Genomic DNA, 15,828 nt, shown 5'->3' with positions numbered 1-15,828 from the left:
GACACCTTTCATAACCCCCCCTTTCCCCACAAAAATCTGGAAGAGGACCATTTTCTGCCAGCCGAGCACGCCGCCCGCCCGCCCCACCTGGCGGGGCGCGCAGCAGGGATGCCGGGGCGGGCAGGGCTGGCCGAAGCGGGGCGGGGTGCCCGCACCCGGCGGGCTCTTTGTTAGCGAGACCGCCGGCTCCTGACGGACACCGGCACCGTCCCTCGCGGGGCTGCGAGGCGGCGGGCCCGGAGCCCTGACGGCGGTGCCCTGAGGGGGTGCCAGCCCCGCGGGACGCCCGGGGGCGAGGCGAGGCTCCGGGGGGGCTCAGCACGGCTCGGCGCTGCCGGCGCCCCGCCTCGCCCCCTCCCCTGCTTTCCCTCTCCTCCTCCCCTTCCCCTCCCCGGCCCCCCGCACGCCGGGCGGCGGGGCCGGCTCCCGCCCCTCGTCCGCGGCGAGGCGGGCCGGGGCGGCGGGGCGCGGAGCGGAGCCGAGCGCGGGGAGGGAGGGGAGGCGAGGCGAGGTGAGGCGAGGCGCCTGGGCAGCCCTCCCGGAGGAGCCCGGCCCACCTCTCTCCCGCACAGGCGCCCCCTCCTCCCCGCCCCGAAAGAGGAACTCCCCGCCCGCCGGGCCGCGGCGGAGGAGGGAGCGGCGGCGTTGGCGGCGGCGGCGGTGGCGGCCGGCCCCGGGCGCAGCATGGCGCAGCGTCGCCCGCCGCCCGCCGCCACCTAAAGGCGCCCCGCGGCGCCGAGCCGAGCCCTGCCCGCGCCCATGGCGCCGCCGGCCGCCCTCGGCTGGCTGCTGCCGCCCCTGCTGGCGGCGCTGGCGGGCGCCGGCGGCCCGCAGTCCTTCGAGCTGCCGGGGGCCCCCATCGACAACATCGAGGTGAGCGGCGGCGGCGTGCTGGTGGCCGGCGGCAGCTGCCTCTACGAACTGCTGCCCGAGCTGCGGCCGCGCCGCCGCGTCCCGCCGCTGGCGGAGGGCTCGGGCTGCGGGGAGCCCCCCGGGGTGCGCAGCAAGCTGCTGCTGCCCTACGAGGAGGCCGGCGGCGGCGGCGTGCTGCTGGCCGGCTGGACGCGGGCGTCGGGCAGCTGCGAGGTGTGGGAGCGGCCGGCCTACCGGCAGCGCTTCAACCGCACCGAGGTGGTGAGCTGCCTGCCCGGCGGCTCCACCGCCGGCGTGGTGTTCCAGCAGGCCGGCGCCTGGTACCTGGCGGTGGCGGCCACCTACTCGGCCGGCCGCCGCGAGGCGAAGGAGGACTGCGAGCCCTCCGAGTCGGACCAGACGACCGCCATCACCGTGCGCCCCACGGACTCGCTGCTGCCCAGCGAGGAGCTGGGCATCATCAAGTACGACGTGGAGCCCCTGCACTTCGTCGACGCGCTGTGGTGGGGCGGCCACCTCTTCTTCCCCTACTACCGCTGGAAGGCCAAGTCGGGCAAGGACCCGGAGCCGCCGAGCATGGCCGTCCTGCACCAGCTGCAGCCCTCGGAGCGCGGCTTCTCCCTGCGAGGCCAGGTGTATTTGGACTGTGGGTGCAGGAGCCTCATCGTTTCCTCCAGCCTCATCCGCCAGGGAGAGAAGGGCTGGTGGGTGGGCGTCTTCAACCACAGCCACAGCACCAAGACCTGGAACGCCACCGCCGTCTGCATCTTCGGGATGGAGGAGATGAAGGAGCAAGCCTGCGGCTCCACGCACTTCGCCGTCAACGAGAACCACTGCGTAAGTCTGGCCGTCGTTTTGCTAAGCTTTCGCCCTGCATGCCGGTGTTGTCGCTGGCGCTGCTTTTGCCGGTGCTGCTGTGCATGACTCGAGGGCCGTCCCCGGCGAGTGGACCCAAAGGCGCGTGAAGTTCGGGGGAACTTCAGAGCCGTGATCGGCTTTGCGCATCAGCCCTCGCTCCGGCAGCCCTGAAGATCTATGCAGCGCTTTCTGTTTCTAAAGAGACGATCCCTTAACAGATCCTGGAGCGTCCTTCCCAACTATGTCTCAGGAAGGATGTGTCTGAGGGAGCACCTGAGGGCATCCTGGGTCAGGCTCAAGACTCGGGCTTTTCACTCAGTGTGCCCTTTTCTGCCAAGAATTAGTCATACCTCATTGTATTTTCCATAGAGCCTAGATAAAGCATCTCCTACCTTATTCTGTGCATTCACATCTCGTGTCATTGCAGCTACATCAGAAATGGAAAAAAAAGCCTATCAGTTTGACTTCTGTGCACTGGGCTGTGCTTGTTGTTATGCCCATTGCTCATGAGTTATTTATGCTTGCTGGCGCGGTGGTGGGTGTTCTCCAGACCTCCCAGGACTGGCCCAGGACTCTTTCTCAAGAGGGCCCACAAGCCCCCCCCAGACAAGCATGCACAGCAGACAGCAATAGCCAGTATGTATTTGTTGTCTCGGTGGTTACATTTTCAGAGGTAAGCGGTACCCCATGGAGATCCCCTGGTCACCTCCTTCTGTAACACTCTTGTGAACTCCTTCCTCCTTTGTGGGGTGGCCTGTGCACATGGAGGGAGGGTGGGCAAGGCTACCTGCTTTGCTGTGGCCTTGGCAGCTAGTGAAGAAATGAGCTAAAAAGGAAATTTGGGAAGCTAAAAATGTAGTTCAAGACGAGAAGGTGCTTTTGTAAGGCCCATCCGTGCTTTCAAGTCACACTCAGTCTTTTCAGAGCTGTGGTAAAAGGAACAATGCTGAAAAGTATCAGGGAGAACCACAGGGGATCGAGCAAGCCATCGTAAAGCAAGCCGTATCTTTTTGCAGCTCCAGAGTCTGCAGCTTAACCCCTGAATCCTTACACTGTTATGACAGGAGTTTGCTGGAAACTCCTTGAAAGAAGTGTAGTAGTTTCTCCTGGGCGACAAAATCTAGCCCACAGCAGAGCAGAGTGCCAAGATTCTTCCAAATAAAAGCTACCAGAGGGCACCTATGATTCAGTCTGCTCGTTTCCCTGCTGAATTGCAACACCATTGCCAGTGTCAGAGGATGTCATTATGAATGGGAACACCCATTTCACCATGTGGGTGAAACAACTGTGCTGAAGTAAATAGTGGAACTCTCACAACAGAGCCAGAGCCAGTTCTTTGATATCCAGTGCCAGTTTGTAACTTAGTGCGTGATTATGGTGCTCTCACAAGGCAAACTTGCTGAATGAATCTGAAGTCTCATCCTCATCCCAAAATATCTGTTTTGCTAGTTGGATTTGCGATTTGTATTCCTTATTTCTAATTACTCATGGGTTTTCTTCATAAGGTGCTTTCTGAGCATGCAGAAGCAGAAAAATGAAACCTCCCTGGGCAGCAGATCCTATATAAGCACTTTTCAAAGCCCTGTGCTGGAAATTCCAGAGGAGTCCCTGGGAATTCACAGGGTGAGGTAACACATGTCAGGTCCTGTGTTCCTCTCGATCTCCTTTCTCCATCGCATCCAAATGGCTGAATACGAAAAATCAGTGATCCACACATCAAAGGATCTGTCTGATTTAGATCAGACTTCTGTTACTCCAAAGTTACTTTCGTAACCCAAAAAGCTTGTCTCCCTTCTGGAAATGTAGATTATATTTGGGCACAGTGCTGGAGAATCCCAACATTAAAAATGACTAAAGTGATTGCCTGACATTATGTCCCTAACTACAGTGATGTCATTAATCATGGTATTTTGCCACAACAGTGCATACAGTTTACCACTGATGGGAAAATGGTATTTTAATATTTCGTGAGATCGCAGGACATCGGGGTGTTGTGTAGTAATACGACCTGTAACGTTACATGACTAACTGTGTTCCCTTTTTTAAGCTAATGATATGTGCTTATAGTTTATAAACATATAAATAAATGCATCTAGTTCAGCTGTAATATGTTTTTTATAGTACAGAAGGTTAGGCTAGGCTAATGCAGAATACTTTTGTGGATGACAGGCCCATATGCTTCTGCTTCTGGGTTGTTTGAGTCCAGATTCTTCTACTGTCTCTCACCAAATCATGAGTCCCTGCGAAAGTGGAACATACCCTTCTCTGACTCAGAAGCGTGCAGAGTACGGAGCTGGCAGGAAGATAGCGCGCAGCGCGTCAGACAGCACGCAGCATGCGAGGAAGGTGTGTGCCATCCCTGGCACGGGCTGTGGCCAGAAAGGGCTGCTTTGGAGCACAGAGCATCAGGAGCATGTTGTAGAGGGTGCGCAGACAAGCAGCGGTGCTTACATGTGCCTCTCTGTCCAGTCTTTTGAAGACAGTGTCGGTACAGAGGAAAAGAGTGCGTTATAACATTATGATCGCCTGGAATTCGAGTCCTGGATGGTGTTTGTGGCTGGTGGACCTTGTCAAACATGATCCTGACTTTTGCGTTGAAGATGCTAAGCATTGTAGTGTGCTGCGGGTCTTAGTTGCCTTTGCTGGGTGCACTTGAATTGTAGAGCTCAGATACGGTGTGATGAGGTGTGTGTGCACAGACACGTCCTGTCAGTTTGTGTAGGGACTGCAAATACAATTTCCTCACTGCAGGAATACAGTCTGTAGTAAGAGTATGTTAGGGATCGGTGGCAGTTTGTCTTCCGATCCTGTCATTCCTCACATTTCTGTAATTACTCTGATTACTTTTAGGCAAGACATCCTCATACCTCTCTGTACCCACGTGGCTGCTTGTGCTTGCACTGTGTTGGCACTGTGATTCTGAATAGCACGCTGCAAGAGGGGCTTACCCGGTGGTGTTTGTGCTCCTGACTTCCCTGCCGTGCTATTGCTGCATGCCCTACCGTGAGCTCATTCCTGTAAGGTACCGAGCTTTCTGGCCCTAACCCAGTAAAGCACTTAAGGGCATATTTAACGTTAGGCATATAAGTAGTTCTGCCATTTTCAGGGGAGATGCCCATGCATTTAAGGTTAAGTGTGAACTTGAGTACCTCACTGGATTGGTGCCAAATTGCTTACCGTCCTGTAGGAACTCATTGTAGGTGTGTGATCTCTTTGGTCTCGGATCACGACTTAGGCCAACGTTGACATTTGCAGTAAGATTTGATGCTGGATTTGACTCTGTCATTCAAAATTAGTAATTTTTAAGATCTTAGCTTACCAGCGTTATCAAAAAGTATTTGAGTCCTATAAATTCTTTGGAATCTCTGCTTATGAGAAGAAGCTAATTTTGCTTAATTTCTTGCAGTATGCGAGAAATGCAATGCACAGAGCATTTTGTCCTACTTGGCTGTGTTTATTCTGGATGTATGTAACATTGTATTTCCAGAAACATGATCTGTAACTAGCAAGAGAAAAATGAAGTCTTAGATGAAGCTGTGAAAATATTTTGCAATTTTGTGTTCAACTTGTTTTCCTCTTATCCATATCTCTTCATTTTGAGTATATCTGCTTACATACACTGTTGAGGTGTATGTTGTTGAACTTGACAGCGTAAACTGTGTGTACATAAGTACATCATCATCACGATTTCCATAGTCATTAAATCTGAAATTGCCAAATCTGATTCTCAGTTTCTTTTCAGAAGCGTGACTGAGCACTAACAAACGTTTTTGGTGGGTCATAATTATGAAGTAGAAGCTCCTTAGCCAGGACATACAAGGCACATTGTAACCTTTCACAAACTTGTTCCAGTAGCTCATGAGCTTTAAGAAAGGCTTTGCTTCTGTTGTTCTGTGGCTGAACAGGAGCTACTAGAATCTCAGATCTCTCCCAGAGATCCCAGGATCTTGTGGATCACAGATAAGCAGATGTATTAGAAAAGTGCTCAAATGAGGTAACATCAACAGGAGAGAGTTATAGGAAATTATCTAACCGTAATGAGAAATCGGGAAATTAGATTTGCAGTTGAAAAAAGTTGCATGGTAAGGAAAGGGCTCTGCAATATTTGAGGGAGAAAATCCTAAAAAATGAAAATTGGCTGAGACGGTTGCTAAATGATAAGATATTTCTGTTGAATTTTCATCTGCTGTTTAATGCGAGTGAGGATACATAACAGCCTGTTCTTTAAATTTTTGTGTTATTCAGTGGGTGATAAGTATGCGAGTCGGTACGTGCTCCTTAATTTATTGAGCATAATTTGTAACCCTGGGACAAATCTTAGCTGGTAGAATCAGGTGTTGAAGTCACCGGAGTTGCATCAGTTTAATCATGACCATTAATTTGCAGGAATGACATTTGAATTTGTCTGGTAACTCATTCCAAAAGATCCATGATCTTTTATTTAAGGGGAGATTTACAGACTTGTAAATATCATTTGGTATCAAAAATTGACCCTGTAATTAACTCTCCAGTAGTAAAGTCATCTCCTGTGTATTACCAGGCTGCTAGTATTTCATCTGATGTTTGACAGACTTATCGAATTAACATTTCTAGAGTGAATATTTCCGCCCAGTTGCAGTGAATTTCCAGTTTCGGTTTGCCCATGTTTGGTGTGGGAAGTAAGCCACATGAGACTTCTAAATTCTCACATTACCAGTAAGAAGAAGAGTTGCTTTTGTCGTCTGGCTTCACGAGGTGTTCTGAGTGAGAACTTTTGAGAGCCTGGGGACTCCTGAACAGAGGACTTCTTCCTTGGGACCAGAGAGCCATTCAGGTTGGAAAGAGCCTCAGAGGAGGTCTCCAGTTCAGCTTCCTGCATGCAGCAGGGTCAGCTCCGAGATCAGACAGGGTTGCACCGGGCTTTGTTCTGTTGGAGCTTGAAAACTCCATGGACGGAAATTGCACAACCTATTCTGCAAAATTGTCCTTATCATGATTTTTCTTATTTAAAGTGTCATATCCACTGGAAACCTCCCTATTTCAGTTTGTGGACATTATTGCTTGTTGTCCTGCATGCACCTCAGTAAAGAGCTTGGCTCTGCATCTCCCATCCCTCTGACACCATGTATTTCTCCATGTTCTTGATAAAGATACGGAGTAGGACATGTCCCAGGGTAGGTTCCCTGAGGAATTCCACCCATAACTAGTCTGTAGGTAGAGTACAAACCATTAACCGATATCCCTTGAGCCTGATGATCCATCAAGTTTTTGACCCATCCAGCAGTCCTGCTGTATAGCCTTGTAGCATCTCAACTTGGATGCAAGAAGGCTGTGGGAAATGGTGTCAAGAGCCCTGCTAAAGCCAAAGTAAATGACACTGTCTTACTGTCCCACTGTCCTACCCTCCTCCACACCTCAGGTCATTTCATCCCAGAAGACAATCTGGTTGGTCAGGCATGAGTTATCCCTGTTAAATCTATGCTGGCTTTTCCCAGTCACCATCTTCTCCTTCTTGTGCCCTGAAATGGCTTCCAAGATTTGCACCATGATTTTCCCAGGCAAAAAGTGAGGCTGACCAGTGTGTAGTTCCCCAGGTCATCCTTCTTGTCCTTTTTGAAGATGGGTTGCAATGTTTGCCTTTCTTCATTTGTTGGAGACTTACTCTGATCTCCACAGTCTCTGAAGTATGAGAGAATGACCTTGCAGTAACATCACTCTCTCAGCATCTTCCTACAGATCCCATCTGTTCCCTAGAAATGAGATTTCTTAAGAGACCCCTGGCTTCATCCTCTTCCAATACTAGTAGTTTCACTCCTCCTTGAACTCTTAGGCACAAAGGCCTGCAAGACCTTGCCAGTAAAATCAGAGCTTTATCTGCATCCCCTGTCAATAAATCCCCTGCCCTATTCAGCAGCAGGCCCACCTTGTCATTGTTTATTCTTCTATTGCTCTTGTGGTAGTAGAAACTCTTCTTGTTGCCCATAGCATCTTTAGCCAGTTTCAACACCGGGTGAGCTTTGGTTTTCCTGATGCTCTCCCTATATGTAGAGACAGTTCCTCCTTAGTAACTCGTTCCTGCTACCACCTCCTTTATGTTGTTTTTCTGTGTTGTAGTTAAATCATGACTTCGCTACTTATCTAGCCCATCTCCTGATATGTCTGCTTGTTTTCCTGAGGTTTGTGCTTGTCCCAAAAGATCTGACAGCTTTCCTCAACTCCTTTTCCCTTCAAAGCTGCCTCTCGAAGGGATCCCACTAACCGGTTTCCTGAACAAGCTGAAGTCTGGTCTCCTGAAGTCCAGGGGTCTGTACTCTGCTGTTCTTTCCTCTCTGCCCTCAGGATCCTGAACTCAGTTATTTCATAGTTACTACAGCAGAGACTGCCATTGATTATCACATGTCCTTTCAGTTCTTCCTTGTTTGTGAGTAGCAAATCCAGGGAAGCATCACCCTTCACTGGCCCCATAGGACTGACAAAACCTGGGGTCCTATCTCCTTCACTTTGCCCCCAGAGCTCTGTAGTCCTGATTTGCTCCGGGCAGTGTCTTAGGTGCCCATGTGGGTGTGCAACAGTGGGTGGTAGTCTAAGGAATGGAAAATCATTGGCAGTCTCTCTGCAATGTACTGGATCAGGGCCCCTAAAAAAAGAAACCCGTTTTAACAGCAAGACTGTTTAGCAGATGTGTGCCTTCATCTCTCACAGAAGGGAATCTCCAACCACTGTCACCCACCACTTCCTCTTGCTCTCTCTGCTAGTGCTCAGTTCAAGCCCAGTTGGTTTCAAAGCCTTTTTTAATGGAGCTTGTTCTCCCTCGTTGCTTATTAGCGCGCTTCACTGATTCTGTAAATTCAGAACTGAGGGTGGAGTAGGAGCATTTCTTCTGCTGCAAGAAGTCACACGTTTCTAGCCTCCCATGTCTCAGGAGCCTCCATCAGCCTCTTCCACGAGAGTAGCATCTGACTGTCCCTCCTGCCTTGCATCATGAGGCTCAGGATCTTTCTCCATGAAGACCCTCTCGTTTCCTGCCACCCTCCCTCATGTTTTGCAGTTTGCACACCTGGGTTTGTCCTCCCAGCATTGCTATGCAATATACCACTTAAAAAACCTGATGGAAATAAAATTTTGGAACAGTTCATCTCCTTGATTCCTAGCCATAATAAAGGCTCACTGCATGCACCAATATTTGTTGCCCTCTGATGTAGTAACAATTGATGGAAGAGTTTGAAGGGTGGTGAAGTTCAGAAAGAAGAATGAGTTTCCATAAGATTTTTCCCTCTAGGAAAGACACTTTTGTATTGTTCCAGTGTTGGCTATTGCTATACAATGCTCAAAAGTTTTGTGCCCTTTTGTATAGCTGCACCCATTTGTTCACTCTGGATTTGCAAACCCTTAATTTTTGCCTTTTGGCCGACTGCAGTATGTTGAATGTTGAGTGAGCTAAAATGCTGCCCTTTCCTCTGAGGTGTGCAATGTAAAAGAATGAAGAGGAAATCAAGACAGAAACTAGAAGTGGGAATGTGATTGCCTCAGCTGGAATCATACAGAGATAAGTCTGAAAAAGAGATGCAAAATATGAAATGAGTATAAATACCTTTCACGCCAATAACCAAACAGCATAGAAGTGTTGATCTTAAAAGCAAGATGCAAGTTAAGTTGAGATCTCTGAGCTTACCTGTTTATGTGAAGATTTGGGGGAACATTACAATAAAATAGAAGGGTGGAACTGAAGAATTTACAAAAAAAAAGTCTTCTGCAGCAGTATTGTCTTTTCTTTTGCATTTCTAGTTTTTGAATGAGCCTGGAAGTGTTACAGCGTAGATGACTGTGGAGATGAATGACTCTTCAAGTATAAGGGAAGTTTAGACTGTAAATGTATTTTAGGGCTGGATTTATCTGTGAAAGAAAAAGCTCGGGAAGGCCCTACAGTGCTGTAACCCCATTAGTCACAGTGGAAGAAGTAAAAGGGCTTGTTAAAAAAGTAAATGCACTTGGAAGAGGGATGACAGAAGGGTGAAAGCAGCAGCTGCACCCTGGAGGGAATGGGCATGCTGGAGAAATAGGTTGCAAAGGAGAGGTGACATTTTTTGTTGTGACTGCCCACCATCTAAATTCCTCCTCTCCGGATCTGTATTAGCTCAATGTCGCATTGACCCTCCCTCTAGCAAACAGAGTGAGGGGAGGAGGCTTCCACACTTGTCAGTACTGGTTCCTCAGTCAGATGAGGAGGATGCACTGATATGACACTAGTTCTTTTACTAGTGTGTGGGTCAAAATAAAATCTGGCAGCAAAGCTTTTCAGAGACTGGGTGAGTCCTCCCCTCTTCTGTGATCTTATTGTATGGAGTCTGCAAGGAACTTAGGGTGGTTTGTCTTCCTCACGCTGCTGTATGGTGCACGGAGAAAAAACTCCTAATTCTCTTGGAAATCAAAGCCTGGAACACTTCATCTCCTCATTCCTTGGTCTGAGAGAGGGCTCATTGTCTGCACCAGTGCTGGAGTTTGTTACCCTCTGATCTAATAAAAAAATGAGTTAGCTTTTTCCACCTCAAAATGCTTGCAATCAGTTTTTTTTTCCCCATATATAAAACAGATCTCCATGGTACTGAAGTCTCATACCAAACTGGGTTTTATTGAAGTTCTGTGCCAGTACATGACAGTTCCTATGTCTTCTTCCTGTTGCATTTAAAAAAAAATCTTTAAATATGAAAGTTAATCAAGTCTTCTTTTACTCCAAGTGGCAGCTCTTGCAAGCTAATTAATAATTCAGATGACTGAAAAAGATTTTAATTGACTTAGGATTGCTGTTCAGAAAAAATGTATTTCTATATGGGAAGGCTTTTTGGGGTTAAACCATCATCCTAGCATGCAGGAGAGCTGGATTCAGCTGTTACCATGTTAGAGATTTGCTTCATAACTTTGAGAAATGCTTTCACATTTCTGCAAAATGTGGATTTTAGAGGTCCCTTCTTACACTGTGTCTTGTGTGTTAAAGCAAAATAAGTTCTCAGAGGGTTCCTGTAGGTTTAGGGATCTGTCCCTGAGGCTGAAATTCTGGGCGTTTTATGCTGATGCATGGGGCTTGTTCCCAAAGACATGGTTCTGCCTGAGCTCTTCTCCCAATCCCTCACACAGTAAGGGCTTCCTCCCAAAACTTGGTTGTCTACAGTAAAGGTGATAGGTCTGGGTTATTTGGCTTGGGGTTTCTTGTTCCACAAAATACAGGGATTTCCTGCACAATTTTTTCTTTCATGAGCTGCTTTCACACATTTGACTCTTAACTTCATCCAGTTTGGACAGAGAATTGTAGGTAACATTTTGATTTTAAAGTTCATGGAAATACCTTTTTGCTCTCCCTGACATGAACTTTATGCTGCTTTATATAATTTTTATATTTATGTAATAAGGTCTCAACTTCCTTTAGTGTAAAGCAGGAAACCATGCAGGCGGATGAAGCTCTTCATTTTCTGACATGAAAAAAAAGGCTGTGTGTTTGAAGTCTGCTTTCTCCAGAACATTTGCATGCCTTTAAAAGAGGTTACTGAGTGTATACGTAGCCCTTATAATACATGATCTCAGGTGATGGGAAAACATGGCTTCACTGAGAAGTACTGGCAATCCAGAATAGGTCTGGGGCCTTATGTCCCCAGAAAGAGAATTTTTTTTTTGCAAAGTAATGTGCTGCTATTAGACTAAATTTGTGTCCCACTGAGATCAGTGGTTTAGCTGCAGTATATGTAATCCCTATCATGGATATGACCAGTTGCCATGTATAAAAAAAGTAGTTTTATGTGACATTTCCAAAGATATGCTGCTCTGAAATTCTGCCAGAATAAAAATGTCACCCACACTATTTTCTGAAGTTGAGTTTTCTGAGAATCTTTCCAGGGATTCTCTTTTTTTTAATTAACATTTTGCAGTACAGGTGAATAGTTTTGTAATGATTTTCTCCTATATCTGATTTTCAGGAGGAACGATCAATCAAGAAATCACCTACCTTGATTCACTCTGGATTAGCAGCTGTTTATGGCACAGTTGTTTTAAATCAGATAGTTCTCTTTCTGGGAACAGATGATGGACAGTTACTGAAGGTAAGTGGAGTGTGGGAATTCCTCCCTTCTGCATCAGCTACTACCATGCTCAAATGCAGTATTTTTTCCTATTGTTTATACACTGGATTATAAACAGATATACCACCCTGAATCTCTGAATTTCTTTTTTGTTTGTTTGTGAAGTAACTACTGTATTGTTACTTGGAGAACAAGATAACTTCCAAAAGCAATTATGTACCCTGTTTAGAATTCATGGAAGCATTTCATTAATCTGCTAATGCCCACGGTAATCAATTTATGGACTGTGGAGTTCTCATTTACTCTGCCTTTTGTTTACTTCCTTGCTTTGATTTTCTGTTAAGTGAGGTAAAGAGCGTGGCTGTCCCCTCCAGTCGCTCCAGCCAAGGACCGCTGGGACCCAGCCCGGTGCCTGGGGTCCCAGGGTCTCAGCCCAGGCTGGGGACGCGGCTGCCACCTTCCCCTTTGCAGGTCTCACCAGCAGCAAAGCTGAGCACGTATCTAGAGACACACGGGCTGCCTTCAGCAGCACTTACACACAGGCCTCATGTAAAACACAGACACAGACAGATGAGGCCCGTTCCTCCTCTCCAACTGGTAGAGACGGAAGGTCACTGGTGCAGGCACACACAGAGCGCTCTCCAGGTTCACAGGCACACACACACGTGTGGATCCTTCAAGTACCGGCATGGCTGCTCTGTCTGCCTAGCACCCGTGAGCGGATTCTGGGCCAGCTACCAACTTTATGGGTGGCCTACTGGCTGGTGCAGCCTGAAGTTTGCTGCACACACAGACTCGTCCCTCACACACACCGCATTCATAGGTCCCCCTGGGCGTACCAGCACGGCCCCCCTGCCTGCGTGATACCCCTGCCTGGATCCAAGGTGCCCACTACTCGCTGCCTGGTCCAGCTTAAAGTTTGCTGGCAAATACACAGGCACACCCCACACACACCAGGCTGGGGAAGATACAGACATGTGGCCCCCTCCAGCAGCCAGCACCAGGCACAGGGGCTGCAACCTGCAGCCCAACTCCAGCCGCTGGTGCAGAGCCTGCACTCGCCTCACCCGCGCCGGCCCCCCCCAGTAGCTGATTTGGTAACACAGACCGCCTCCACCCCGTGGCAGGGAGCAGAAGACCCCACTCGCTCCAGTATCTGATGTAGGACCCCACTAGCCCCAGTTGCTGGCACCACAGGCTGGGGACAGCTACACCCCCCGCCTGATGCCAGCAGCTGGCACTGATGTTCCCTCACATGCACACAGGTCTGGCCAGGAGCTGGCAAGTAGTCCTTGCAGCATGCACACTGAGAGACAGTATGAATATGCACAGAGAGAGTCAAGGAAAGATTTAATGAGGAAATATGAGAAGATAGGACAGACTGTGGTGATCAGACGCAGGACTCGGCCAGACGAGTGCACTGACAGGCCCCGTTACACGTGACCGGCCCTCTTATACCCTTTTAAACCTCTCCCCACATCTTTGTCCCTCCTGCCCCTGCACATCCCTGGGGGTTTGCAGAACTCTGCAGTTTCTGCACCCTCCCAGTCTCCATGGCTCTCCCGGTTCGCAATCTTGTCAGCTGTAAAGGCCAGGTTGACCTTCCTGGAACCAGAACCTGCAATTCGATAGCCCAGAGACAAGTGTGACTGGGAGGTTTTTGTCTTGTGACTGTCTCCCAGATTAGAAGTCCTCTATCAGATAACCCTGCTGGAATAAAGACTCCCACATTGTCTCATGCCCTCATCGATTTCTATTACTGACCAGACTTGGTTCCCATCACTGTCTCCCTTTTCCTTGTTGCCTTGGAAAAGTTCCTTGACCAGGTACCGTTAAAGGAGCAGACACTCTCCTTCTACAAACCCTTTTATCTACCAGTGGAAATATTAAATATTGGTAGGTTTGGGGAGCATGGCAAAAGAGCATATTTATTTGTTTGTTGGTCTGTATGATGTGAATGGCTGTCCATTAGAGAGAAAATTCAAGGCTCATTTTGCCTTAGCTTCTGAATAGTTGACCTACACTAGCTTAAATAAGTCGCTTAGAAGTGAAAGTCATCTTATCTCGCTATGAAACTTTTCAACCATCCAGCCAGAGGTCTTTTATGCTTTATTTTTTTCCGAGTTTTGCTAGAATGTGCATTTCCTGTCTACACTGCAAAGGATGACTCTAATTTTTTGTTTCTATCGCAGACAGTTGGAAAGGAATATAATAAAGAGCTTGAAAAGCTTTTGTCTATTTGATCACACTGTGCTTTTGGTAATGAAAAACAGAATTGAAGTCTTTCATGTCTCCTTAGCACAGTAGAGACCATGAACGTGACCTTGTTTAGTCATGTTTATGGAAGAAACTTGTATCAGTGTTAGCATGCTTATTAACTTGCAAAATAAAGTTTCTGTGGTCTCTAGTTCTGTTGAATTTGGTGAGAAGGGTGGTGGAAAACTACCGTTGAGCAGAATAAGAAAGAACCACTTTAGATGTATACTCACAGAAGCCACAAAGAAACTTCTGTCTTGGAGACTGTTGTCAATTACTTGCATAGATCCACTTTTACATTATGGGTACCTGGATGTTAGTTTGTTTTCTGAGGACTAGTACTCTCTTCTCCACTCATAGGAGTACTTAACACAATATGACGGGGATATAGGTGTCTCTTCCACATTCAGTTTCTGTGACAGTCATGAATATACTTGGTGAGTGGGATGTTTCATACACTAAAGCAGTGCTAGGTTCAGTGCAAAATGTGTCTGCTGTGTATGTTGTAGAAATTCTGTTCTGATGGTCTTTTCTTCCATCTTTCCACAGCGTGAGACCCAGTGCAGTAGGTAAACAGTATCAGGGTACAGTAAATCATCTCAGAGACTCTGGTGTAGTTACTGAAAAAACAGAAATTAGGCTTTTGGTTAAAATACTAACTGATCAATAAAAGGGTTTGTGAATAATTTTCTTTAATGTGTTTTAGGCTATTCTTAATGAGGATATGGAATCTAACTGCCCAGAGGTTTTGTATGAAATTAAAGAAGAAACCTCTATTTTCCCCAAACTTCGACTTGATCCAGTAGATAATAACTACATCTATCTGTCATCTGCCAATAAGGTAAGTACAGCATTAAAAATAATAATAATAAAGTAAACTGTTGCTCTAAGGATTTCTGGCACTTTAGAGGTGAAGCATCAGTATGGGTCAGAGTCCAAACTTAAACATCCAAACTGCAGTTACCAGCTTTATATCTAAGACTGGGTTATGTTCTCTAAGTTTTGGTTGCATTTCTGCAGAGCTCAGAAGAGCTTCTGTTTCCATGGTGCTGCCCACCATTGTTCTGATCCAGCAAAGCCCTTAATCCCATGATTATTTTATGTCATTCAATCAAGAGAGACTTTTTTTTTCTCTTTTTTCCTGGAGGCTGGAATCATGCAGAATCAAACCTGGAGGTTGCAGACAAAACTTGTAGACTCTTTGGAGATTGAGTTCCTCTGAAGTGGTAATCCAGGTATTGGTGCCAGGGCTTGCTATTCAATTATGCATTTTCTGATGTGGAGAAATTTCTTAGTTCGTGAGAGATGGGTTTGAAGTCTTAGTCCTGATGAAGTCAGTGATAAAGTTCTCACTATCTTCAGTTAGGCCTAGACTTAACAAACAAATAAACAAAACAACCCCAGAATTAGAAGTGATTAATGTGTATGCATAATGAGGCCAAGAAATCCGGCAATCCCTGGAAGCTGCTGCATGTGGGCATCTGAGTCAGAGCTGCATCCCAACAGTGGCTCCCAGGAACCTGTGTAGTCATTGCAGCATGCCCTGCAGCGGGGCTGCTGAGCATCAACTCAGCAAATTCCGTTGTCTCGCCAGCAGCTGGGAAGATGGAAGTGAAAATATAAGGGCTGGCTGTCCATCTTAGCCGGACAGGATTTTACCCAGCACTTGGTTACCTTCATTTACATTACAGTAAGATCCCTTCTCCAGCAGTGGACATACCATTTTAACCTGCCGTCTGAGAGAGTGGGTAAGTTGGTGGGACAACTCCTGACTGATACAAACCATCTATCACAA

The 15,828-nt window shown here is 47.5% G+C and overlaps 1 protein-coding gene across 1 annotated transcript in view; it reads left to right on the top strand.

Annotated features, from left to right (window-relative positions):
* Nucleotides 1-659: 659 nt before the first annotated feature.
* The window catches only part of PLXNC1 (plexin C1), a 72,378-nt gene continuing 57,209 nt past the window's right edge, over nucleotides 660-15,828 (top strand). Inside the window, exons 1-3 of the mRNA XM_035551619.2 lie at nucleotides 660-1,710; nucleotides 11,676-11,798; nucleotides 14,740-14,874. Of these exons, the coding sequence (XP_035407512.1) occupies nucleotides 760-1,710; nucleotides 11,676-11,798; nucleotides 14,740-14,874 (1,209 nt within the window). The 5' untranslated portion in view covers nucleotides 660-759. The remainder of the gene's footprint in view (nucleotides 1,711-11,675; nucleotides 11,799-14,739; nucleotides 14,875-15,828) is intronic.

Source organism: Cygnus atratus, chromosome 1, assembly GCF_013377495.2.
Source record: "Cygnus atratus isolate AKBS03 ecotype Queensland, Australia chromosome 1, CAtr_DNAZoo_HiC_assembly, whole genome shotgun sequence".
Classification (NCBI taxonomy): domain Eukaryota; kingdom Metazoa; phylum Chordata; class Aves; order Anseriformes; family Anatidae; genus Cygnus; species Cygnus atratus.
The sequence above is the reverse complement of the archived record's forward strand: the minus strand, read 5'-3'. Positions and strand labels throughout refer to the sequence as shown.